This window comes from Gavia stellata, chromosome 9, assembly GCF_030936135.1.
Source record: "Gavia stellata isolate bGavSte3 chromosome 9, bGavSte3.hap2, whole genome shotgun sequence".
Classification (NCBI taxonomy): Eukaryota; Metazoa; Chordata; class Aves; order Gaviiformes; family Gaviidae; genus Gavia; species Gavia stellata.
The window spans coordinates 23,158,491-23,185,725 of record NC_082602.1 but is presented as its reverse complement, the minus strand read 5'-3'; the positions used below and the strand labels follow the sequence as shown (position 1 = coordinate 23,185,725).

Genomic DNA, 27,235 nt, shown 5'->3' with positions numbered 1-27,235 from the left:
TCTAAAAATTTACAGTAATGCTCCATAAGCTCAGAGATGTTTCTCATGAATATAGGTTGCAATTAAAAATCAAATCATAGCCCATTTAAAAAACCACACACACAAAAAACACCCCAAAACCTTCAAGTAATAATAGATTTTTTTAAAAACCCAAAAGGGATTTGTTAAATATTATTTTTTCTTTATATAGTAGACTGTTTTAGTAATTATTTTTAATTGACAAGAGTTCTTTACCACCAACCAGGAATTAATATTACCTTCTGAATGATTATTTTGTTATGAAAGTATGGAGCTTTTATTTTTAATAAAATAAACTCTTCAAGTTCATTTTTGCCTGAAGCATGAGTACCTCAGCAGTTCTGCTTATCATTGAAAAATTACAGCTATTGCCATAGCTATAAGGGACAAAATTACTTTAGTTCTCATTCTCATTACTCTTGCAATTCACTTTTCCATGTTAAACTCCCACCAAGTAGATTACAGTGGAAGTTGTGTTCAGGTTTCTGATTATTCTCATTTTTTAGTGGGAAGATAATGTAGATGTGAAGACTGGGGATGAGGAGGGAAAAAGCAAATTTGGGGTATTTGCTGAATTCTTAAAAAGTATTTTTAGGCTCCTCTCCTATTACACTTTCTAGTCTGTATGCACTTCCTTTGCCTACCTTTCCGGTAGTCCAGTCAATGTATTAAATTAATTTATGGGTTTATGATTTTTTTTTTTTTGCCTGTAACTTTAATTGCCTCCTCCTTAGTGAAATGCTGATCCTTTTTTAATCCCATTTGCACTCAGGCATTTAATGACATGTATTCTGGTTGCATGCACAGAAAATATTTGTATGGAATGATAGCAGATATGCATTTGTGAAGTTGTACTGTAACCGTTTGTGAAGAGATCTATGATAGTGGCTTAGAGTGATAATGCATATGTATGGAGTTGTCATTGTAGAATGGATCAGATGATTTGAGGATAATTGATTTTTCAAATTATTGCTATTTTGTGAAGGGTCAGGTGGCATTCATGGCAGGTTAGGTGTTATGATTCTTGGCTGAATTTTAGCTCTCTGGAGATTAGACTTTTTGCTTACTCAGTGGCTGGTGTTTTTGTGCATAGAATGGTGCCCTCTGGTGCTTCAAGAGATTTTTGCATGTAAACAAAAAAATTGTCAGTAAGACCTATTATATATGTATTTTTCATATTGTGTCTCAGTTTTGAAAATAAACATTTTAGGGAGGTTTTTTATGGTATAAAGTAACCTTGTTTGATTTTCTTCAATTAGAAAATGGTTGCATATCTGAAAATTCTCCTTCATTTTTTATTGAGACCTGAATTAAAATCTGTTTATGCTGGTCTTTCCCCCTTCAGCCCAGCTGGTAAGAAAAGATCAAGGTAAAAATACCCCTATTGCAATAAAATGGAGCCAGTGACTGAGACATCTTTCTGCTTTAGGTTAAGCTGTCTCTATTCCTAGTTCATTTTTTTCCTCTTTCAAGTACTTTCTGCACTATCTTGTGTTTACCTAGACTGGCATTACTATGACTCATATTGTCCAGTTGTTGGGATGAATAGGAAAAAAAACTTCTGTCTATATACAGAGTTCTGGGAAATATAGACAAATAACCTGCTACACGTTACCAGAAAAATCCTTCCGCTCTGCTATGGGTGCCCTGCTTGCCCCATCAGTTAGGAATGACAATAGTACCTGCCCTGTCACTGATTCGCAGTACTGATGTCTAACTAGTCACTCAAGTTAATGTTCTCTCATTCCAGACTGAAAATTAAGATGGTATGTTATCTATTTTTGTGCCAAAATCAAGTACAAACTTCTGTCTCCAACATCAGTGATTTTCTCCTCCTTTTTTTTTTCCAGTTTGAAGACTCATACTGAGAAAAAGCTTACTCTTCAGAGTTTCATGGTGTGAATCAACCATTAGTAGTCTATAGGTTCCTATAGCTGTATAGGTCACAGGTTGAAAGCAATTGTAATACAAACTGGTCATGTTTTTCAGTTTTGCTCAGTTCAGATTTGTGCTGTATTTCACACCACTGGCGTTCACTTCAGGGTCCCATAAAGCTGAAGAGGATCCTTGGGGTTCTTCATTCAGAACTGTATACATGTAAATAAAATTTGAAGGAACTATATATTACACATGTAAAATTTCTCTTGATGGCCTAGGCATATTTGCCCCCTTTTATGACACTTCCCACTGAATTATGTGAAGCAACTTAAAATGAGAGAGAGATTTTTAGGGTGGACATAGTTGCATGTAGTAGTCATCTCCTGAAGAAATCATAGTATGGTTTGGGTTGGAAGGGACCTTTAAAGATCATCTAGTTCCAGCCCCCCTGCCATGGGCAGGGACACCTTCCACTAGACCAGGTTGCTCAAAGCCCCGTCCAACCTGGCCTTGAACACTGCCAGGGTTGGGGCATCCACAACTTCTCTGGGCAACCTGTTCCAGTGCCTCACCACCCTTATGGTGAAGAATTTCTTCCTAATATCTGATCTAAATCTACCCTCTCTCAGTTTAAAGCCATTACCCCTTGTCCTATCACTACATGCCCTTGTGAAAAGTCCCTCTTCAGCTTTCCTGTAGTCCCCCTTCAGGTACTGGCAGGCTGCTGTAAGGTCTCCCCGGAGCCTTCTCTTCTCCAGGCTGAACAACCCCAACTCTTTCAGCCTGTCTTCATAGGAGAGGTGCTCCAGCCCTCTGATCACCTTTGTGGTCCTCCTCTGGACTCTCTCCAACAGGTCCATGTCCTTCTTATGTTGGGGGCCCCAGAGCTGAACACAGTACTCCAGGTGATGTCTCATGAGAGTGGAGTAGGGGAGAAGAACCACCTCCCTCGACCTGCTGTCACGCTTCTTTTGATGTGGCCCAGGATACGGTTGGCTTTCTGGGCTGCAAGTGCACACTGCTGGGTCACATTGAGCTTCTCATCAACCAACACCCCCAAGTCCTTCTCCTCAGGGCTGCTCTGAGTCCATTCTCTGCCCAGGCTGTATTTGTGCTTGAGATTGCCCCAACTCATGTGGCAGGATCTCGAAGGGTTACCACTTCCTCACTCTCTTCCTGACAGAACTCTGTGTGTGCATTGTAAGTTCTGTTAATTTTGTCTTGTAATTTAAAAGAATTAGCTATAGGATGCTTTCAGGATTCTGTGTCTCCAAGATATTGCAATATGGTTATTTGTCTGCCTGATAGTTTAACTCTGAGAAGTGCAGAATTGCTATCAGGATTGCTTGTGGTGCCATAATCTGTTGAAATGCATGCCTTCAGATAATTATTCAAAGGTAGCAATTACTTTATTTAGATACGTGTAGGTAATTTTTGAAATGTATGTGTGGAAAATAAGCTTTAGAATCACAAATAAACCATGCTGTACTATGTGCGATGTTCCATAATGGGTAAATCAGGCATGCATCACCTCAGTTGTGTTTGCAGTTTTGAGAAAAAGCCTAATTTCTGTCCATGGCCAGAGATGGCCTGGCTTTCTCGAGTACACTTACACTTTTCAAAAAGGCCAGTGCTTGAGGTCAGACTTCCTTCTGAAGCCTCTGAAATAGCATGTGTATAGTGTCCTAAGAGTACAGTGTCTTAGGGTAGTTAGTAAACTTGTTAAATTTGTCTTCTTACTTCACAGCTAGATCAGAGAGTTGTGATACAAAGTGTGAATTTCTTTTAAATACTGTGATGATCTATTTCTTTAAAGGTAAGCAGGTCTGTCCCAGGAGTTTTTTCACTAGTGTGCTGAAGAGGGTACATTTGTTACTGTTCCCACAAGATGGCACTGTCTGCATATGTAATTAATATGGGATTTATACTGGCGAACCTTAAGGAGCTCTGTCAAAATACTGTATTAGATCACAGATCACCATTTTGTTAGTATCCCTGCAGAAAACACTGTAATGTAGAACATAAAATAGTAACTGTTATTTTAATAAGGTAGGCTAATCTTGCAGTTAAGGCAGTGCGTTGGGACGTACACAGTATTGATTTCTTACTCCTCAATTTTAAACATTTATTCCCTGTATGATTTTGAATTAAATACAGTGATAATACCGCTGAGAATTATCAATCAGTACTTTATTTATCATCATTAAACTGAAGTATAAGTAGCTTTAATACTGAGAAAAAATAATAAATACTGATTCTTATAACAGTGAATACTGTGTTGCCAACACTACATTGTATGTGCTTCCAGAATTTCTGGCTATGTTGTCTGGAATATGTCGTCTGTGAAGGCACTGATGCCTCTGGTCCTCCTAATCTTTTTATTTCTTCGCGAGGGGTGGTACTCTGGAGACAGGTGGATGTCCCCCTGTGTCCACCCTGTAGGTTCCAACATCTCTCACCCTTACAGAGACAGAGCAGCACTCATGTAACCAGCTTGTACTATGTATTTTGGAGCACTACAGCATCAGTTGTTGAGCCTTTTTCTCATTCCTTCCCCATTTCTTTAGAGGTAACAGTGATATGGTCTACATGCTTCTCCCCATGTCTTCAGATACAGAACATCAGATTGCCTAATGAGAGCTCACTTAATGCTGACTATGTGTCTTGCACCTTTCTTTCCTCCCAGGCCAGGTTGCTGCTTTTCCCTCCAGTCAGGACCAGGTTCTGGGTGCAGGTGTTTCCTACTGTCAGGTGTGGATCACTTATGATCTTCCACCACAGCCCTTTAAACCTCAGTCGTCCTGGGCAGCCTTGAGGGATTCCTTTCAGGCAGTCTGACAGGAACCTCAGGAGGAGAGACTGACTGTCACACATTTGATCTTTCCAGCTGTCATTTCAAACTGCAGTGGTGGAAAGGGGGAGGGCTATTTTTCCCTTTGTGAACCACTTCATGGGTCAACAACCTTGGATTTTCCCCTGGTGCACTTTGGAGGAAAGAGCCTGCCTTTCAGTACCATAGCCTTATTTTCCTATCAATCATAAACAAAAGGGGGATATTCTGGGAGTATTTTATTGAATAGATTTTTCCCTGAGAAAATATCTACAGCAAGTAGGCTATCAGGCATTGGCTTTCTTCCTTTGGCATGTAGGTCAGCTTATTACCTTTCTCATTTCTCTAACTTCAGTTGCTTCTCAGTATATTGTACAAGGTCAAAAGGAACTCAAAAAGGATGAACAATCTAGTGACAAGAGTCTTTTCAGTCTCTTCTATACCTTTTTCTTTCTTGAAAGGTCAAGTTCTTTTCAGACACTCAGCTATAGGTTTGTTGAATGGGTGATGATGACTCTAGAGCTTGGTGGAGCTCAGCTGTCTGGTTAGAAAAGAGGATCTTGAAGAATACGGGAAGTCATACTTCTCCAAGAAGACCAGTAGGGAAGTACTTTCTTTCTACTCAAGAGTTTTAGAGGCTTTAACTGACTGTTGCCTGGGTCTTGAACTTAAGACTGTACAAGCAACATTGAGACCATTGGAACTTCAGCCTTTTTGGTTTTTTTCCCCTCCATCTTAAGATTTTGGTTTTGTTTTTTTAAAGCAGCTTCTCCTTATGGGTTTCTGGAGAAAACTTTGTAATTATGAAAGGAAATTAGAAGCTAAAAAAAGCAATTTAAAGATTTTTGATCTCCTGATTTTTTTGAATGCTTGTAGTTTGCAGTACAAACATGTTTGTATATGTATGACTATATCATCCTTGTATTGCTGCTCTCATTCTATCTGAAAAAATTACCTGTCTTTGCTGTTGTTGCTATATCAAGTTATTAATCAAATTTTGGCACTGCCTTTGCCTTACCTTTCTTGGGAGACTTCATTCCTGTGATTTCCAGTACAGTTCTCTGTAATACCTCTTTTCTCGCTCCCTCTGCCGAAGTCTAAAGCTTTAAATTGCCCCCATCTCCTTTGCTCACTCTCATGCTCGAGCATTTTTCCATGCAGCTTTCTATTTCTGACGCAGCTCAACAAGCTATGCCAGTAATTTCTCCTGGAGTCATGTTTTCTGTTTGAGGTTTATAAGCATACTATTCAAACAATTAGTAAAATAAACCAAAAGACCTGATTTTAGCCATTCCTGAAAGTTAGATCCAGTTGAGGTAGCAGCCTTAGGCATGTCATGTCATGGTTTTGCTTTGGGAGATGTTGAGTGTGGGCAGGAAGAGGCAGGGAGCAGTGGGGATTGCCTTCCGCCCAGGGTCCAGCTGCTGCTGCACAGTGCTCTGGTCGTTCTGGCTGGAAGCATCTAACCCTGATTTAGTTGGATAACTCTGATGTTAGGCATACCAGAAAAGCAAATTTGTGTGTTTGCACTTGTTTATATTTAGCAAAGAGTGGAATTTGATGGAAAAGCGATCCATGCTATTTGAGGTGGTCGGAGAAACTGATTCTTTTGTACCCGTATTTGAGCATTAGGGCATAAATAACAGACTAGTGAGGCTCAGGTCAACCATGATGTAAGGTGGTTAAGCACCTGGATTAATGCCATAAGGGCTGGGTTCAGTTCTCAGTTTTGCGCCATCTCTTTTTTTTTTAATGCTGATTTTGGTGGAGTGGATCATACGATGCCACCGTAACATCAAGTTTTTGTGCTTTTATTTTCAAGAGAGAGATTTCAATAAAGATCCTTGCATACTATTTTTAACTGGGGGAAAAAGTAAACTTTGATTTTCTTATTTGTGTTTAACAGGTCTGTATATGATGACCAACCAAATGCACATCAGAGGTTTATGGAAAAACTAGATGCCTGCATACGTAACCATGACAGGGAGATAGAAAAGATGTGCAATTTTCACCATCAGGGCTTTGTGGATGCTATTACAGAACTTCTTAAAGTTAGGGCTGATGCAGAAAAATTAAAGGTAAGGGACTAGTTTTTCAGAGTTTCATGTATCATTGTCTTTGAATTTAAAAATAGGAACTTGACTCTTTCACTGGAGAATAAGAATTTAGTGATTATCACATACACTCTGATGTTTGCAGCAATTTTTTTAAAGTGGGTTATTTAGGATTTGTGATTAGGGCTCTGTTGCCTGATCCAGTAATTTATATTTACAAAGCTGAATATTTTATTAGGTCTAATTCTGGTTTTTTATGTATGTTTTCAGAAAATGTTACCAAAATTATTTTTCCCTTTTTAAAGGCTTTCTCAGAAGGTAAAGGGCAACAAATGGTAAAACCAGTATTTCTTAATGTAGGTCTTTTTCTAGTCATGCACTTATATGTCAGACCTTAGAAAAACTTAAAATCTTGATTAGAAAAATAAAAATACTGCAATTATGCATAAAAAATAAATTTTCTTTACTTTGTAATAAGTAGGAGATTAGGTGGAGTTAGTAGTTTTCATTAGAGATGAGAACTAAGATTTACTCCCGAACCAGAACGCAGAATAGTGAATTATGAGATCCGTCCCTTTTAGCTCTCTTTACACTTTTGAGAGCAAAATATGCACACCAGACAGAATGAGCATAGTTCATCAGAGGTTATGATTAGAAGAGCATTATATAAAGGATATTCAGATAACAAGAGACCAAATACAGCATCAATGAGGTCATTGAGCATCTTTGTTCAGAAATTAATGAGATTTTTAATAAAGTAGAATGTGCTTCCTTATTATGATGACCTAATGAGTCACTTACTATGTGGGAAAATCTGAGGTCGAGCTTTGCCTGCACCTGCAGCATTAAAATGTTGCTGTGGTTTGGAGATTTCCACGTTTGATGTTAATCAACCACCCAGTGTTTGCATTCAGCAAAGTATGAATGTTTAATTACCATAAAATGCAATCACCATTTCTTACAGACAATGAATGGCTCATAGAGCTCATTGAGGTTATCAAAAAGGGACCAGTGGTCAATTGGGTCAATGATTTGAATTGTTTGACAGACCTACAGAAACAAGGAAAGTTCAAAAATCCCAAGTAAATTTGAGAAGTTTGCCACAGAATCTGTTAGAAAGAACTGTCATAAGTAATTGAAGTTAACAAAAGCCCTTTGCGATCAAAAGTTCAAGTTCAAGCTGTAGAGTTAATTTGAATTTGCATTTCTTTGTTCTAAGTTTCTCATGAAGCATGATCTGATTACAAGGGTGAGCAGTCACATCAGGGCAATATATGCATATTTGTCTAACAAAGGTGAAATTATTTTTAAGGTCCAAGTTACTGATACCAACCGAAGGCTTCAGGATGCTGGGAAAGAGGTGAGAAAATGGTGCCTCCTATATGGGCATTATGAATATTTGTAGCAAATTAAATTTATTTGCATAATTTAATCGTGATTTTTCTTTTTTTAAATCTCTAAGGTGATAGCCCAAACAGAGGAAATCATTCGATGTAGAGTTCAGCAACGGAATATTACAACAGTTGTGGAAAAACTACAGTTGTGTCTCCCAGGTGAGTGACCTATAGCTAAATATGATGGCAAATTAAATAAAGTAAGTCACAGTAGCCAAAATGGAAGAGAATTTTATTTTTTAAGTTGTGGTCCTGTAACATCCAGTTTAACAAAAAAAATAACAGGTTTTAAAAAGATGTCAGCATGTAGGTTCCATGTCTTTTACAGTACTTGATGTAGAGCAATTATGCTGCTTCGTGAGAAGATAGTGAGACAGATATAAATGATGCAACCAGTGTAGCCTCAGATAGCTTTAAATGAAGTAATATTTTTAATATGATAAACATTGAATTTGTTGCTTAAGAGGGTGGTTTTTACTGTTTGAATTCTAGGGAAAATACTAATGATTCTATTTCAACATTGTACTTTTAGCTCTATGTCATTATAGGCTTTTTTTTTTAATAAGACATAAGGGCTCTAAATGTTCTTTCAGAAAGGTAGTATTATAGGATTGCATACAGCTCTGTAAGTGTTTTATCCTGTTCGTGCTATTGGCGTAAAACAGATTTGAGAATTTTTCTTTGTACAGTCTTGTTGTTGACTTGTTATGAGTACAGTAGGTGGTACTGTTGCCATTTAATGGAGACAGGTCATAACTTTATCCGCATTACCAGTCTATGGTATGTAGTAAGTGAATGAATATGCTTGATATATAGTGTCTACTGTTTTGTTTAATCTTAATTCTTTTTTGTTTAAAAGCTGTTAAGAATTCAGTTCTTTTTTCTTTCTTAGCTGCATTCTAGAGTATTTTTTTTGCTAGTTTTATCACATTTATGTTACAGTGGGAGTTAAATAAGGTAAATTTAGCATATCCTTTTCTAGGGTTTATTTTGTCCTTTACAGTATGTATTTTTCTCTTTTATTAACTAAAGCCCCAATAAGATCTATGGGTTAATCTACTTGTTTTTATGCAGTGCTGGAAATGTACAGCAAACTAAAAGAACAGATGAATGTAAAAAGGTGAGTGAACTTATTTCTGTGAGTAAAATATAACATTAGTAAGTAAACTGATAGAATAGCAAACACAAATATAGACAAGTAAGTATTCTAAGTCCTGCAGGTTGGTACCTGTAGTCTTCTTTTCATAATACCTCTTGTGTGTTTCAAGAATGTTACTGCAAGTGAACAAATGTTGTATTAAATATACAGACTTTTAGGATCTTAGTGATTGCCTTGTAAAAGAATGTTTACTTAAACAAGCATAACATGCAGTAAAATTATGATTATAAAATGTGAAGTGTATTTTATTTTTAATACTTAAGACAGTTTAGGAAGCAAGAATAATGAAATCCTTAGGGAGTAAAGATCTTTCAGAGTACATTAATACCTGATTAATCTATCATGATGTATTTAAATCAAATTCATAATCTGAGAAAAAAAGGGCGTTTCACTCCATATACCTTTCTTTAGACCTATCTGGTACCTCTGTGCTAACCTTTTGTGTACATGGGACTATGAGAATGAAGTGCAGAAAATGTGTTGTGGTGTGGGGTTTTTCCCCTCTGTGACAAATTGGCTTATTAAAAAAAAAAAAAAATTAAAACCATAATTAAAAATAAATGTCTAGAATAATGGATTTTAACTGGTATAATGCTGCTGCCTTGCACCTCATGCATACCCACCCCAGGAATACTGCTTCTGCTGTTTTCTTTTTCCTGATTTCTACAGCATCATTGCCACCTTCATCCCTGCCTGCTTTTCATATAGCCTCAGTCACACCAATTGCCCTGTGTCTTCCCTGACTGGAAGGGAATCATTGTCATTGCCGCTGTGTGTGCCTGGCACCACTATAGAGCTCCTGCTAAGTCTGTCTGGACCTGACTGTTTCCATTGGGAACTGGCTATGCATAGTCAGGTGTCTACAGGGCTGCTGTGTAATTTAGATTTACTTTTGGACTGTTTGGCTGGATATCTGTTGTCTGTGTAGCCAACACCTCCTGCCATCCTGCTAGACATCTGAAAATCCTCAACGATGGCTACTGTGAATGAGTAAATTAGCTCTAAAGCCTGTGTGCAGACATGTCTAAAATGCATCAGATCTACTGTACACATCAGATCAATCAGCATTGCAGCAAATCTGATGCATCTTCGACAGTGGTATATGTGCTACGTGATACTTGTGCACATGTGCTTTCTGGGAGGTCTTCTGCAGAAATATAAGATCTTTAAGAATAATCTAATAGTTATGGCACTATGCTGTCTCTTATTACAATCAAAACTTGCTAGATGTGAACCAGTGTGGTAGATCTTATCAGCTTGACTACTATATACTGTTTGCTCTGAACAGGACACTGGTTTGACGTCTGCTTAGAGTAGCTGGCAGCATGTTGTGGCAGTGCTCTTGGAGCAGCTCAGCAGAAGATGTAAACAGTCCAGTGCCCTTGCTACTCTGGTCAGAGAACAGACTGCAGGGTGTGCTGTCTGAATTGCACCGCTTCCTCCTTCAAGGTAGTTTGTAGAGTGTGCTATGTTTAGTGTGTTGAAAATATGGGAACACTGGAATCAAGGCCTGCATTCTGCCATTCACTTGCTCTGTCAGGCAAGACAAGCAGCATCCTGGTTTTAGAATTTCAAGGGAAGTTATAGTTACTAATGTCATCATGGAGAGATCACTTAGGTGAGATAAAATTGCAGATGGCTTTTAGCATTTTGACTCCATGTTTGCTGGTAGTTTTTAGAATCCACTGATGGTTGATGTGCTTTCAGAGAAATCATCAGTACTCTTTAAATCTAAAACTAAATTTCTATTTTTTAAGAGATTCAGATCTGATAATTTTCCTGTGGAAGGAGTTGCCAGACAGCAAGTCTTAAAAGTCAAAGGACAATATACTGAATTGAGGGGTTTGGACATGTCATTGTCATACCATAAAAAGATCTAAGGGAGAGAGGAGATGCCTTAGCTTTGATGTACCATACCTTGAAATCACACGAAGTGCAGAAGGTTTAGACTATGCTGCAGGCTACTGCTCCAGCTCAGATATCTCTTTCATTAGCTATGTTACAGTTACTACTTTGCCTGTGACTTACAATTCCCTATAATACAGCCTAGAGGTGCCTATCCCATGGAACTCACAGGTAATTTAAATGGCAATTTCCTTGTGGCTTAGCAGGCAGCAAATATAAAGAGTGAGTGTATCCTGGCCTTTATCACTAAGTGATTGAGCAATAGCAAGGACATCCACAGCATCAGTGCAGAGACCTGATTGCTAATGTGTGCAGGTACAAGGAATTTCAAAACTGACCTTCCTAAGTTTTGCTGTGAAGAGTCAGAGCATTCCCAATCCCTGTCTTAACAGAACAATGAGGAATGTTTATTTTAGGCAAAGATAATTTTTCTCATAAACCTTCACTAAGGTTTATTAATGCAGCAAAGCTTTCATTGGTCTTTTAAAAAAAGAGCTCTTTTCTTTTGACTTTCTCTGCTTGCAGCCTTTTAGAATATATTTTCATTATTCCATTGTCTTACAGTCTTACACTATGAATTTCTAATGTTTAAAGGAAGGGAAGAAGAAAGTGTGGATATTCTATATTCTTGGGGGACAGTTGTTTTAGGATAGAGATTGGAATTCTATTTCCTTTTCTCCGTGGCAGACACCTTTTAAGATAATGCAGGATTTTGGGTCTGGAACACATACTGGTTTATGCAGATGGAATGGAGGTTTACTGATGAGTCCAAAAAGCCATCTATTGATAGCAACTTTTGGTCCCTACGAACATGGGCCACGTTTGAACTGATGACCTAGAGGTGAAAGGCTCTGTATCCTATTTATCTGTCTCCTGAGCCATGCATAACACAAGTTGACAAGAACTATAGTTGTGAGAGGAAGTAACTGTGGAATCTGCTCTAAACAGACACAATTGGCTGGAAACAGTTGTGGAGGGTTTAAAGTCTTAGCTGAGGAAGCACAGGGGAGAGGCGTGGTTTCTCCACTGCTCTCCAAAACACCTTGTGGGGGCTATGCATTTAGACTGAACTACCTAGATCTTTAATTTTAAGTTGGAGATAAGATCATCACACATTTTATACAGCTCTGTTGCCATGGCCTGTGCATTTGGATTTTGATATGTGTCTTTGGAGAAAGTTCCCAGCTGCTTCAAGAGATTGTGGTCTAATTGGGAATTGTTAGAACTGATGGTTTTGCAAGTCTTCTTCCACAAAGAGTATTACAAAAAACCACAAACCCGCCACACAATGAAAATAATTAAATAAATAAATCTGCTAAGGTTGTTGCTGAATCTTCTCAAATCTACTGTGAGAAGGACTAAAGAAAGACTATGGTCTTTCAAAGTGAGCTTTTTGCCCTGAAAGACTTGGATTTGTTTTCTGACTTACTATAAGCTTTCTTCTGAACTGTGGGAAAGACAGAGTTGATTAGTTATTTAGGTTACTAAGTCTCACTGGGACAGTCATGCAGCCTTTCTCCGCATAAATCTTCCAAGCATTCAAATAAACCTGAAGACATAAAGGATGCAAATAGGAAAACTTCGTAATTTATACAGTTTGGTTCTACCCATGTCTGTGTGGAAAGATATTGGAGCAGATAAAACTGATGGTGATTTGATTTTGGTTTTTTGCATTGTTTTGGAACCATGTCAAAATGAAGCACTGGATTTTACCGACTGCAAATCAGTACTTCCCAGAAGTATCATGGATCTGGCAAAAAACGGAACTGTCAACTGCTTTCTTTCTCACTGTTCTCACAACCCTATTTGTTCGATAATTTATATTTTTTAAAAAAATCTCCTATCACATCATAATGGATGAAAAAGGTATTCCACAGATCTTGTTGTTTTCGCACAGCAACTCTTTAATCTGATTTTCAGAAACATTGAGCTTTTGACTCACTTTACAGAAGTTTCGGAGTTAGTAGTGCCTTGATCTCAGCTCGTGGTCCTTTGGGGCAACTGATAAAATTGGTATGCTGGGGAAGTTTAAAAATTAGATTTAGAATTGTTAAGGCAACTAGATTTAAAAACAAAATAACTAAATTGTTGTTCCTGTGGTGAAAGGTTTTCAGTTGCAATTTCAATATATCATCATAAAGATCTCTGTGAATGGGACTTTTCCACAGTATTATTGAAAAATTCCAATGAACTTCCTTAAATTTGTTTGGTAGAGTACAAAAAGTTTTTTGTATTTACTTCATGGAAATGCGGTAAGCAGGAATATACAGTATTTGCCTCTGAGGGAAGTACAAAAGTTGGAGGAGGACGCTATTTTTTCTTTGTAAATTAAGTTTGTTTCCTTAATTAAAATAAACCGAGAATTTTAAGGTTATTGTCTCTCCTCTTGTTTTTTTCAGCAGGAAATTTTGGGACATGACTATACATTTCTTTACTGAAAAGACTTGTGTACAAATGTGTTATTCTCAGTAAAGTTCACAGCCTTTGAGTTCATCTTGCTGCTGTCCTGTGTAGGTTCTTCACTACTCTAGTTTAACTTGATGGGGCTTTTTTAGTAAGTTACAGTATTTCTCTTAACTGTTTCCAAATGACACTCCACTGATAAAAATCTTAAAGTTCTCTCTGTCGTTTAAAACATAACTTAATACTTTGTGTACACTAAAGTGATGGTCACTTTCTTTTTCTTTTGGATTTTTTGTGTGTTGATGTTTCAAATGCTAATGCAGCCCTGACTACTCTGTGCCTGGGACATTTTGAAAAACATCAGCTCAATTTTAGAATAAGATGATGCAAAACACTAATATTAATTTTCTGGGGTTTTCTGTTTCTGGGGTTTTCTGTTTGTGGGTTTTGTTTTGGTTTTTTCCAATCCTGCTTCTTGCTGGTTTTATAAGTTTCCATTTTTATAGTTTGGAGATGCTAGTAAAATGCATCTTACAGTTTTCTGGTTCTGATGACAAGATGGATCAGTTCTGGACAGTCTTATCATATGACCTCTTTTGGTGTTTTGAAATTGTGTCTTCATTTTCAAAGCTTACATTATAAATTTTGTGTTGGGGAACATGTTCTTGCCAGATTAGCTCAGAAGAATAGACAGAGAACTGCTATATTTATATGAAAAAATAACATTGAAGATACTTCTTTCATTTGTTTATAGTCAAATGGGCAATCTTTACCTTATGATTGATAATATATGATGGGAACTAATAATATTGTTGTCAAAATCTTCAGCATTGAGTTAAATCTATGGAATGTTTTTAAAGCAAAATACACAAATATATCATTCCATGAAATGATATGCAAAACTTTTTAGCTTAAATCCTGACCTGTGGATGACCTTCAAATTAATAAGACTTCAGTGCTTTATCAGAACAGATGTTAAAAGGGCAAGGTCCTGAGCTGCATATACATATAATTAGTAAGGGACTCTAGAATGGATTTAAAATGGATTATGTTAATTCTGATCTTAGAGACAGCAGTCAGAAACCTTCCAGATGAACTAACAGTGTTCTGATAAGCTGATCCGTATAATTTAAGTAAAAACCTTTTATACAATTTTGATGCTATTATGGTTTTAGTCCCCAGAAGTCTCACCATGTGGCACTCTTGGTCATTTACTATTTAACAAAACAAAAACCACACACATAAAACCCCCAGACCCCTTCTTATCTGCAACGTTCCCGTTGCCTTATGTATATTTTACATAAACCAAGTATATAATAAACAAAAGCTCCTAATTTACACTTGAAACCTCTTTATTTGTAGTCTCCTGAAAGCAGTTGTGTTCTGGAATAAAAGAGAAGATTTTTCCCATCCTCCAGCTATGCTAAACTGTTAGCTTAGAAATGTCTTCATTGAGAAGACTCAAAACAATGTGTTTATTTCAGAATGGAACAAGAAGTTATGACTGAAGTATTAATAATTTATTATTGCTTATTTGCAGAAAGGGAGCTAGCGGCTTGAACTGTATTTCAGTTTGAAAGTGTTTACTCACTATATCTACAAAGTAATATCCAGAAGCCAAAGAACTGGAAAGGATACTTTTCCAGGTTTTCTTGAACATTTGGAGGGACTTTGTTCATATTCAGCTTTTCCCTTTCAAAATTATTTGGTAATTTTCCAATACTGATTGTGTTGGACTTTCAGGAAGAAAAAGGAACTAAGGATATAATACGAAAAGCTAAAAATGGGCTAAGGATATTACTCTGTATTTGTGGAAAGAAGGGGTTGGAACTAACAGCAAGTTAACTCAGTCTGATCTTAGTTTTTCTACTTATCCTGTTCAAGACCAAGCTAGAAGGCATTGGTTCACCTTATTCTGTTATAATAGGCCAAACTAAATGCATTTTTCCAAAAGCCTTCTGGGCTGAGTGGCTGGTAAGAACACTGCGTAAAGGAAAATTACTGTCACATCTACAACTAATTGCTGTCCTGTTCATGTTTAACCTGTTTGCTGCACCTCTCTTTAAAATGTTGCTGACATCACAGATTTGTTGATTATGGTGTTTCTGTTTATTGCCTTCTTAGTTTAGCTGTCTATCCCAGAACTGGCCCACTTCTATTTTGCTTCATCTTTTCAATAAAGTAAAAATTTTCACAAGCATTCTGCCTTAGGAGCCTGTGTGACATTTGAAAATAAAATAGGGAACGGTATTGACTTCAGGAACAGGCATGTAGGAGCCTGTCTTTGAGCTCTGAATCACCTCCTTGGGGTGTTCATCTCTCTACTGATTGTAAGAGGAAGCATGGAAAACCAATTTCCTTCTTTAAAACTTTCCCTAAATCAGCTGAAAGCATCAAAATTTTACTCTATATGCTACAGACCTGAAGTAGATAAACGGTTTTAGCAAGTAAGTCTTGGCCCCACAACCCCTGTAATCTATGAGAGAACTGAGAGTGAAGACAGGTAAATAACTGTAGTAATAGATAGAGTTGATGCCTCAGTATTTGGTAGCCTTCTGTTGTCAAAATTGTTTGAGTCTTTCTTTATTTCTTTAATTTCTTTTGCAGTTAAATCACTTTTAACGCTTAGTTTTAACTTGAGTATTTCTTTAAACTCATTGTCCCTTATGTAAAATTTCACAACATAGTTAGGAATGTACTGTACAACATCTGCATAGTGTATGGACATGAGAGGAAGTATTTCTTTGTGTTTTGTTTTTTCCCCCTCTCAGGCCGTATCTTCCATATTTCTGCTACAAATAGTCTGTAGGCTAACACAACATGGAGGAATAGAGAAAATTATGGAGTCTTTGTTGTTTTGGTTTTTTTAAAACCCTCTGACCTTAATGCTTGTTCAAATTAGTTGTTTTCTTGGTGGGATATACTGTATTTTGTCAGAAGAGTAAATAGATTAATTGATTACAGCAAAATGTGATATACTGCTGGAAAAAAATACTGCTTGTGATAAGTGTATACATGTCTTTTCCACCTAAGAATGGTGGAAAGAGGGTGGGTGTGGATGTGTGTATATGTTTACATATACCTAAAGAAGGCACATACATACAGGCACACTTTTCCAAGATTTTTTTCATTGTTTGGTGCGTATACTGCGATATTGGGTGATTGGCAATTTGTGTTTCAGAAAAAAGAACTCATAAAAAACCCTATTAAATTCAATCCAGAAGGGAAGATAATTGTTATGACTTTAGTGCCTCCATTCTGCAAGATGCTCCATGTCATGTTAGGAATCTATTGATCAGAACAGCTAATACCATAGCAGCCTACTTAAAATTTTTACTTGACTGAGTCACTCTGACAGTTCACTGTTTTTTTCCAAATGAAAGCATTATGTGGATGACCTTTTGTTTCTTATTTTTTCTAAGAACAGATTAAATTAATTAGATATATATTGATTGCATGTATGATATTGATATCTTATATTTGATAAACAAAGTATTTTATTAACATTTTATAAGCTACATAATTTGATTTTAATCTCTTTGTAGGTACTATTCTGCTTTAAAAACAATGGAACAGCTAGAAAATCTATATCTTCCTAGAGTTAGCCAATATCGTTTTTGCCAGATAATGATAGAAAATCTTCCAAAACTGCGTGAAGAAATAAAAGAAATATCCATGTCAGATCTCAAGGATTTCTTAGAGAGTATTCGAAAGCATTCTGACAGAATTGGGGAAACTGCCATGAAGCAGGTAAGCCGACCTAACAGGATGACTTCAGTCTTGTTATCTACTGAAAATATCAGTGTTGATAGTCTCAGGTTAGCCCAAAAGATTTGTCGAAGGATTATAGTCATCACATAAACCTTTGAGTAAAGATGGAGAGCTGTGAAATGCTTGCTAACATCTTGGGTAGTTTCTTCTCCTGGACACGAAGCTGTCAATTCTAGCAGTCCCTGGCTAACACAGAAAGCAGCAGCGTGAGACCTCAGTAGCATCGCACTTTCCTTCCAAATTTGTATCTGTGTCCTAGACAAGAAGTAGTTTCCTCCCTGGGAAAGGAAGGAAAAATACTGTATATCTCAAGTTGCAAAAAATTGTGAAATACTTTGAGTAGTCAACTCCTAGACATTCTGTAACTCAGCAGCTGCTACACCAAAACAAAGAGCAGCCCATCTGGCCACCCAGCAAGGATGAATAAGACTAAAAGAAATGTTGAGAAAACTGCCTAGTTCTTTCTAAAGTACTACTAATACAGGGCATGGCATTGGTGGTATGTTACCCTCCAGAGAGGATACGCTACAGAGGAGAGAGGGCAGGGTACTGAAGTGAGAGTCAGGATGAGATTGGGACAGCTGGAGCCCTTGCCTGTTCCATCACAAAATAATCTGCCACTTCAAAGCACTGGTACTGGGCAAGCTTTAAAGCTTTTATCAGTTATACTGATACGTGTTCAATAGCACCACCTGTTTTTCATGTCATAGCATATACTCATCAGTGATGAAATTTGCAATACATCCCTCTTTATTGGTACTACTTTTAAAACAGGCACAGCAGCAGAAAACCTTTAGTACTACTCTTCAGAAGCAGAATAACGTAAGCTATGGTCGGAATATGCATTTAGGTAGAAGCAGAATTTTGGAATTCAAGAATGAAATTACATTGAAGCGAACGTTTGAAGATGATGACGAACATGAAGAAGAGGTAACTTTATACTAATCAGTACGTCTTATTTAGTGATTTTTGTAAGTTTATTGAACAAAACTTGCAGTACGCTGTCTGTAGATGGTCAACGTTAGTTAGAAAGGACCAGAGAACACCTTCAAGGGACACCAGTCCAGATGAGCACTTTAGGGGGAGAAAATAGTGCCAAAATATTAGTTGTATTAATGCTAGCTTAGCATTATGTTTGGGGCCATTCAAACTTGTCATTATTCTGGAATTCAGTTGCAATTTACATTATATAGTACCTGCCCACTGTAAATGATATGTGGCCAATTGGAATATTCTGCTATTGCTAAAGCCAGCATTTCTGTGTTGAGGACTTCAGCTTGTGTTAGAACTCTTTCAGCTATCAAATACTCAGTATTCATAAATTGAATAAAACAGTGAATTTCTAGACCTTTAAATCTGGTGCTCTGAAAACACAGTGAAAGGAGTCTGGTCTTGTAACACAAATAAAATTTAGTACTATAATACAAAGGGAGGGGAGAGTTGAGCAACTAATTTACTCTTTTGTGATAGAACCCATCCATTTTTGCGTCTTGAAATTACTGGCAAAAAGACTGATGCAGTTACTCTTCAAGTCATTAAAGCAAACTCCTCCTACCACTTTCTATGAAAACAGTAGTTTTAGTAGCCATAAAACCTGTCAACAGAGTTGGCTTTTGCTGGTCCCAGTTTGGTCATGCTTTTGTATTCAACCCCGGTATATTTCCATATTAATAGGAACTTTAGATTCATCAGTGTACTAACTTCACACTCTACTAAACTACTAATTCTCCCCGAAATCTCCAATTTTTTAAGAAACCAAGTTGAGCAGTTTGTAACATTAAGGGCACTAAACCAGAATTTAAAAGAAAGGGATAATTCCTTGCCAGTAAGATGTCATATGAAGTATTAATTAAGTGGACAAGTTCTGCTGATAATGTATCACATTTTGCAGACTATATGTTTTTCGTGCTTTATAAACTTTTCTTTTTCATTTCCTTCTTCAGGTTTTAACTGCTCAAGATCTTGTAGACTTTTCTCCAGTCTACAGGTGTTTGCACATCTACTCAGTTTTGGTATGTAGTAAGGTGATGTCAAAAAGATATTTTATTTTTTGATAGATATTTTTTTGAAAGATATTTTACTTTCTGAAGTTGAATGTTCATTTTCGTATCTTTCATACTCTAATAGTTCCCAAGCAAACATTGCTTCTAGCAGTAGTAATTCTCGATGAACCAGCTGAGGTGGGTAGAGTATGGATACTCAGGGCACAACTGCGTGTTTTATTTTATATGCATAATAAAGGACACACAGAAAGACATTAATTACCTAAGTGTTCTTAAGAATGTATTTAAAATATGCATGTCTGCCTTGATAGTGGTATTGGCACTTTTGCAGTTCCCCCAAGTGTTCCATGTTACCCGAATGTTGGGGGGGATATGGTCAGTATTACAAAACATAGGAATATTCAGTCCGAATCTTGTGGAAATCAGAATAGTAGAGCAAAATAGCAAGCAAAACCTGGAGACTGTGACAGACTGTGGTCAGGCAGATTAGATTGCAGTCAAAGGCAGAGATGCAATAGCCCGTTTTAGCTGCTGTAAAAGAGAGGGAATGCACAAGCTAACAAGGACAAAAACTTTTTTTTGGGGAAACTTGGTAATAAATTATTTTCTCACCTTTCCTATGTCTCAGTTACTTTTGAAGTTAGATTACTTATAGAATAAGTATTGGGGCATATAGATGAAGTACTTCTAAGTATTGCTAATCCTACAATCTCAGCTGGACCTGGCTTCAGGCATTTGGGCTGGGTTATCTTCTTTCTATGGAATCTTTACAGCTGTGTAACGTGAAAGCTTGTATCTTGAAATAATGTTTATAAAGTGTTATTTCACTGTTACTTTTTTTTTTTAAAGAAGGAATCCAAACAAAAGCATCAGTAATTATTCATCTCAATGAAAAGAACAGGAGGGATAGAAAGACAGGCTGCCAGAACTATTAAAAAAGAGTGGCCATTTCTTTTTACAGAGGAAATAAGTGTAAAATAACATATAAAAAAGAATGTGTAAACTTAAATACACCAGTTGACAACATCTGTTTATTCTTCCTTTAGTATAATAAAACAACAGGAAGTAAAATTGATAGATGACATTTAAAAGTAATATATGATTATGTTTTTCACTTTGATCCTGATATTGGATCCTTGATCCAAGGATATGCTGTTTGGATTTGCACAGGAAGTTTGCCAGCTTCCAGATTTACTGGAGACAGAAAACAACTTGGAGTGCTGTCTGGTATCAAAGGCCCTTAGCCCTTTAGAAAAAAGGGTTGTTGACGTATTCAGAATAGGGCTTCTGTCTTTCCTGCCAACATCATCTCATTAATAAGCCATGGTAGCATTATCAAGAGTTGTGCATTAACCACTTCTTGGAGTCCTTCTTGTTTACCTCCTGTTGTAAACCATCTCTTTTGGAGTTTAGATAACTTCATGATGACAGCAAAGGAGGGGAGTTGATACCAGGTGGCTATTCATTACATTTCTATATCAAGGACTTATCTCACTGCAAATGTCACCTTCTTAGTGAATTCTCTGTCTGCTACAAAGCTGTAGAAAGTACTCTATTTTTATACAGGACAAACGTTTTCTACTCTGCTTCTTCATATTGAAGAAGAAAGCGGGATTTTATATACCTCAGAATACTACATAGCTTGTGATTGCAATCTGGTGATTGCAAGATACATATGTACCAAACATAGCCTGTATTTCTTGACAAGAGGCCTTTCTTTAGACTAGAAACTTCCAGGCAATATATATAAAAAGAACTATTTTTAGCCCATATATTATGTGAGATGCTGTATATTTAAATTCTGTGGAAAACATCCTTGATCCCTTTGGCATGTAATGTTACCTTTTAACTAAATGCTATATAGCAGTACAAAATAAATGTAACTATGGTGTGAAACAACACTTGATATATGAGCAGTATTCCTAGAATTTACAACCCAGCATGAACTGATTTATTATTTCTATTGATATAAACTCATGAACTTTTGGAAGCTGGGCAAAACAAATGCAATGCTTCAGTATATTTTATCTTGCTTTTCCTTTGCTTCAGTGAGTGAATCATCAGGGTTGTTGCTGTATTCTGCTGATTGCCTTAGAACATCTGTTTAAAATAGTTGTTATGCCTGAATTGCTGATCTTGATTGCATAGGATAGCATAGTCTATAAATAATCATGAGATATTTTACATCTCCATTTTTGGTGTGGATTTGAGAAGAACAGCTACTCTTTTTCACTTGAGAAGCTCGTGTCAGGACTGAGTAGAGATTTGGCATTGGAAGTAGAATTCAATAATGGCTTTGTGCATCTGAAAAGTGCATTGAATATTTGGGCTGGAGGTGAATGATTAGTATGTCTGATCAGTATGTGTTAGTACAAATTATAGCACAGTGTAAAGTTCTGCTGCAACAGAAAGTGTGCTAGTAAATTTGCATCTCAGTTTCAAGTGGATTTTTGTTTTTACCCCAAGTCTCTTTTTTACTTTTAGATTTTGTTACGTTAGCAGTATTTCTAAATATGATGAAATATTCATTATAAACTTAAAGTACTAAATTTAAACTTTCCTTGTTATATCTTATAAAGGAGTTAGGTTAGTAATGCTGACTTAGTAATATACAATCTCTGTAATGATTTGATTTGAAGATTTTTGGAAGCCCAAGTAATGGAATTCTAAATAGCACTGGCCTAATAATAGGCTCATGAGGTGAAAACAAACCTTAAAAATGCTAAGCTGCTTTATTCTGCTTGCATACAAATTACATTGCGTTCAGTAGGTAGATGAGCCAATGTAGGACTGATTTAAAATGGACAGATGGTTTCTACTGAATGGTCATCTTAATGACATGGGTCGGATGACACTTGAGTTCCTCACAATATAATCATTAGGCACAGAGTGTATTGTATCTTTGAGAACTGTGATAGGAGAAAAATTCAAATCCACAGTCATTGTATTTACCAATTCCAAAGAGAATAAGCAGATACTAAATAAATCTTATGTGGTTTGTTTTCTCAGGCAAAGCTAATGCAGGCAGTGTTCAGATGTGTCATATAATCACAGAAACTTTTGTAACTTAACTTTACAATGCAGTTAGTTTCTTGAATAACCTAGAGAAACATTTTAGGAGACAATGAGTTTCAGTTACAGAATATTAAGTAATATGCCTTGTCTATAAATATTAATATACTCTGAAACCTGTAGTTTAAAAACATAAATATTGCTTAAAATGCATAATATCATTTGACAAAATGTAGGCACATGAGCAAAATTTTTATTTACAGTACATTCTATAGGCTACTTCAAAAAAAAAAGATAATTTCTGCGTATTTTATGTATGCAAAACTTTGCTGGTGTCAGCTGGCGGTCTACGTGTGGTATAAATGCAAAATATGGGGCTTAGTTTAAGGGAATTCTGCCCTTAATTTAAGAAGTGTGTTTTTCATACTGAGACAATGTTCTTGTTTTAACTACTTTTGTCTTGTTTTAGGGTGATGGAGAAATATTTGAAAACTACTACAGAAAACAAAGAAGGAAACAAGCAAGATTAGTTCTACAGCCACAGTCAAGCATGGTAACCAATACAATTTTTTGCATTGACTTTTGGGTTGTACCTAATACTTAGTGGTATTTTTATTCCTAAACTTGTTTTCTTTTTCACTGAAAGCATGAAACAGTAGAAGGCTATAGAAGATACTTCAGTCAAATTGTAGGGTAAGTTTTCTAAATGGAGATTTATTTCAGTTTTACTGTATTGATTCTTAATTCACCCTCTGTTCTCCCATTGTCCAAAAACTTTCTTCTGCAAGATTCCGCTTCCACACAAATCACGAGGGTGGTTGTTGTTGGATCTGAGCAGGCAAGAGCATCCAGATCCTACCATTACAGTGCCTCACAAGGTCCCTCCAGCAGCCTGGGCTCCAGCTGGCATGAAACAAACTTTTTGCATTTTGATTTCATTCTGGGCAAAGCAGAACACCAAACTTAGCAAAGTGTCACTGCTTGAGTGGGGAAGGGTTTGACTATGCTTGTGTGTGAAAGGGTAGAATTTGCTCTAATATTAGAAAAAAACTTAATAATTTAAGCATTATTTTGTTTTAGTTTCTTTGTAGTAGAAGACCACATTTTACATGTAACCCAAGGATTGGTAACTAGAACATATACCGATGAACTCTGGAACATGGCCCTTTCCAAGATCATTGCTGTTCTTAGAACACATTCAGTAAGTGAGAAGTATTACCAGTATTGCGGTTTAAATACTCTTACTTCAGAGCTCTGTATATTTAAAGCTGGGATAGTAACAAAGTGAAAAATTACACCTCTCTTACATTTTCCTTTCCTTGTGATTAAAAATTGCTCAGATTTGGGAGGGAGCCTGCCAAGCTTTTGTTTTTCCCAACAGTATCAGGCTGTGATCCGCAGCCATGAGCTATTTGCATAATCCTCCACTGATTTACAACTCACTGGGTCTTCCAAACCTTCTCTTAGTCCAGCAGTTTAGAATATGCAGAGTTAATCTGCTGTTATTATTGCAATCCTTCCTCATTAGTCTCAACTGACCTCTTCATTAGATCAGATTGAATAGTTCAGCACTGAAAGCACCACCAGGAAATAGTTCCTAATTATCATTCCAAATGCTGTGTTTCCAAAATAAACTCCACCAACAAAACTCTTGGAGCTATCTCTTCAATGCTATAGTGGTAATATGTTTGTTGAAGTAAAGGTATTAGAAAAACCTTCAGAGATGTTAGAATGTAATTCTGTATCAACTGAGTGTTTCAGTACATTCAAAGTGTGTCTCCTAAAGTTGCATTTCTGCCTTAGCTCCAATGATGCTGAATAGCTGCATGCTATTTCTTACTCCTTTGTGAAAACTAATGGAATACCATTGTTCACTCAGACTGACTGATAGTAAATTGCTTCAGTGTTTACTATTGGTACAACTTTTACTATTGGAAAAAAAGGAAGAGTTTTGTCTTTCCCTTTTTAATGTTTGCTAGAAGCAGTTCCTTTATGCAATGCTATTTTTATTTTTATTACATTTAATCTTTAATTCAAGGAGTATTTCACATTTCATATATATACTGAGGAAAAATGGGGAAAAAGTTCAGATTGAAACTATAGTTTTATTATAGGTCCTTTACTGATCAGTGGTACCTGAGATGTTCTCATACTTTTTAAGTCATTTTAGAGGATTGGGATAAATTGAGATATAGTCAGCTTTTTTTTAACCTAAATACTTTGCATGTTAATTGGCTGCGTATGGATTTATACACTGATGTAAGAATATGGTAATTTAAGAAGTAAAAGTAATATAATCTCTAAAGAACTCTTCAATGTCTTGTCATATAGTTGATCACTATTTCTTCTCAAAATGTATAACTCCCATCAAAACCAATTCTATCATAATCTCTTTCTAACATCATCCTAGTACAGACTAATGTTTAGATAAGTGTATGTTGTTTTATGAGGTATTGTAAACCAAACCCTTACTTTATTAAAGTATGCTAAGAGCAAAAATTAAAGAAAGGTGAAACAGGTATATATAGTCTCTAACCAATACTATATTCTCATGCAGCTTTAAATTATTTTAATATTTTTTTTTTTTTACTTTATCCAGTATTGCAAATAGTGAAGCTGAGGTGAAAGCCTTATTTGTATGACTCCACACCTCTGAAAATCAAATTTCAGTCATTTAGTAGAGTAAATAACTTAATGTCCTGACTTTCTACCATCAAATTTGTATTTTGAATTTATTTAGAAAGTATTTTATAGTGTTTTCACCATACAGCAGGGAAACTGTCTGAGGTAGCACAGTTAGCACTGGTTAGACCCAGGCTTAGTGTTCAAAAGAGCATCCTGTGGAAACCTTTCTGATGTTGATTTAGCAAAGCACTTTGATGTGTGCTTATGTTCCACTGAAATAAATGTAATTTGCTGATTTTGAATCTCAGTACAACATACTGATATTTATCGAATCTAGTATTTTAGTTTACTTTTTCTTAACTTTTATACTGCAGCTAGCTCATATAAAAATTTAACAAATACTGGTATGTAGCTGGACTAAGTGAAGACAAGTGAGTCTAAGTTGTTTTTTATCAAGGCAGTCAGTCAGGTAAAGGGATAAGGCTGGAGAGTTTAACCTTCTGTGCTAATATTCTTTGAAAACATATGTCCCGTATTTTAAATCCTTTTAACAAAACCAGAATTTCTCACTTTCAGTCATATTGCAGTGATCCTGACCTTGTTCTGGAACTGAAGAATCTCATTGTAGTATTTGCTGATACTTTGCAGGTACATATTATATTAGTAATTTAACTGAAATTCCTAGAGTAAAATTTTTCCTTTAGGTGAATAAGTGCAATGCTTTGGGTTTTCCTGAATCATATATACAAATCAAGAACAAAATTACACAATAGTATTTTAAAAATATATGTATTTCTTGCCTTGGTTCCTCCTTTTCACTATGATCAATTTAATGTATGCATTCTGGGCTATCCAGGTAGCATCCAGTTATTAATATCTGTGCAAAATTAATGTTAGCTTTGTCATTTGTGTACATTTTTGTCTTATAAATGCTTTACTTCTGATCTTTAGCAAGAATAGCATTCCAGTTATCATTAACTGTCTAGCTGAAAGACCAAATGAACATCGTTGGCAAGTATTCTTGCAATGTTTAACAGACTGATAAAAAAGATTAGTTATATGCATAAATAGCTAGTTAAATGTTATAGAGAAATGGGACAAATTTCTGCTTGAAAACCAAAAGCACAGGATAAAGTATTTGGTAAGAATTTAATATATAATCTTCTAATTGTAGCGGTGTGTTTAAAGTACTGTAATTTGTTGTATAGAAGTGACAAGATTGAATAATAAGTCTCATCTCAGAGTCCTGAAGTGGTGTTATAGGAATTGAGTGTGTTCGTGGATTATCCACCCTTTTCATTTTCATACCTTAGGGCTATGGTTTTCCTGTGAACCGACTATTTGATCTTTTATTTGAGATAAGAGACCAGTACAATGAAACACTTCTTAAAAAGTGGTCTGGACTGTTCAGGTTAGTATTTCAAAATAATTGTGCCTTTTGTATTGCATCTATTGTTTTTGTCTAACAAAATTTTTTTGATAGAGTTGTAATTTTGGGAGAATTTATTAACTCAGTATTGTGTATGAATTTCGGGTTGGATAGGACTAAGATATTCATCACATGTAACTAATATTTAGGGGAAGAGCCACTGAGTACTGCTTCTGTAGTTAATGGAAAGAAGGAAGGTCTCCAAAGGGACATTATTGGAGAACTATGCAGGAGAGAGACATCTGTTTTTCTTCATTAGGAACCTAATAACTCTAGGCTATTGCCATAGGGCATTAAGTTCCTAATTTAGGTTGTGTTAATGTTTACAGTTAGCTGATATGCGTATCTCCCTGACAGACTACTGACATTGCCAGTATGTCTTCATGTTTTTTTAATGCAGATTGGTTTCCACATATTCTTTGGAATCGTTTGATTAAATTGTAAACCCAGGGATACGGCAGCCTGGGACTGTACTCCAAAGCCTGTTTGCAGATAGGGTGTGATGTCTAAATGTGTAGAAATTGTTTACCATAAAATATGTTACATTGTATTACAGAAAACCTTACAATTAAATTGACACTTAAGGTTCTCAAGCTCTCTAGGCTCCTAGTATAGCCATTCAACTAGTAGCAAAGTCCAGAGGGTACTTAATGCTGTGGCCATGTGCCTAGTTGAAGTTCTCTGAATCGTCTCTATTAACTATATGTCCTGTGGTACCTAAGTGAGACACTCTGAATATCTGCTTCAGTACAGG

At 36.3% G+C, this 27,235-nt stretch overlaps 1 protein-coding gene across 3 annotated transcripts in view; it reads left to right on the top strand.

The window, feature by feature from the left end:
- The window catches only part of EXOC6 (exocyst complex component 6), a 95,947-nt gene that overhangs the window by 13,943 nt on the left and 54,769 nt on the right, over window positions 1-27,235 (top strand). For 2 of the 3 annotated variants that reach the window (XM_059820940.1, XM_059820941.1), the window contains exons 2-13: window positions 6,633-6,804; window positions 8,093-8,140; window positions 8,243-8,333; window positions 9,249-9,294; window positions 17,187-17,391; window positions 18,187-18,342; window positions 19,356-19,424; window positions 22,897-22,980; window positions 23,074-23,120; window positions 23,508-23,628; window positions 25,629-25,700; window positions 26,366-26,463. In XM_059820940.1, coding sequence (XP_059676923.1) covers window positions 6,633-6,804; window positions 8,093-8,140; window positions 8,243-8,333; window positions 9,249-9,294; window positions 17,187-17,391; window positions 18,187-18,342; window positions 19,356-19,424; window positions 22,897-22,980; window positions 23,074-23,120; window positions 23,508-23,628; window positions 25,629-25,700; window positions 26,366-26,463 — 1,209 coding nt within the window. The remainder of the gene's footprint in view (window positions 1-6,632; window positions 6,805-8,092; window positions 8,141-8,242; window positions 8,334-9,248; window positions 9,295-17,186; window positions 17,392-18,186; window positions 18,343-19,355; window positions 19,425-22,896; window positions 22,981-23,073; window positions 23,121-23,507; window positions 23,629-25,628; window positions 25,701-26,365; window positions 26,464-27,235) is intronic. The other variant, XM_059820942.1, reaches the window with a different exon arrangement.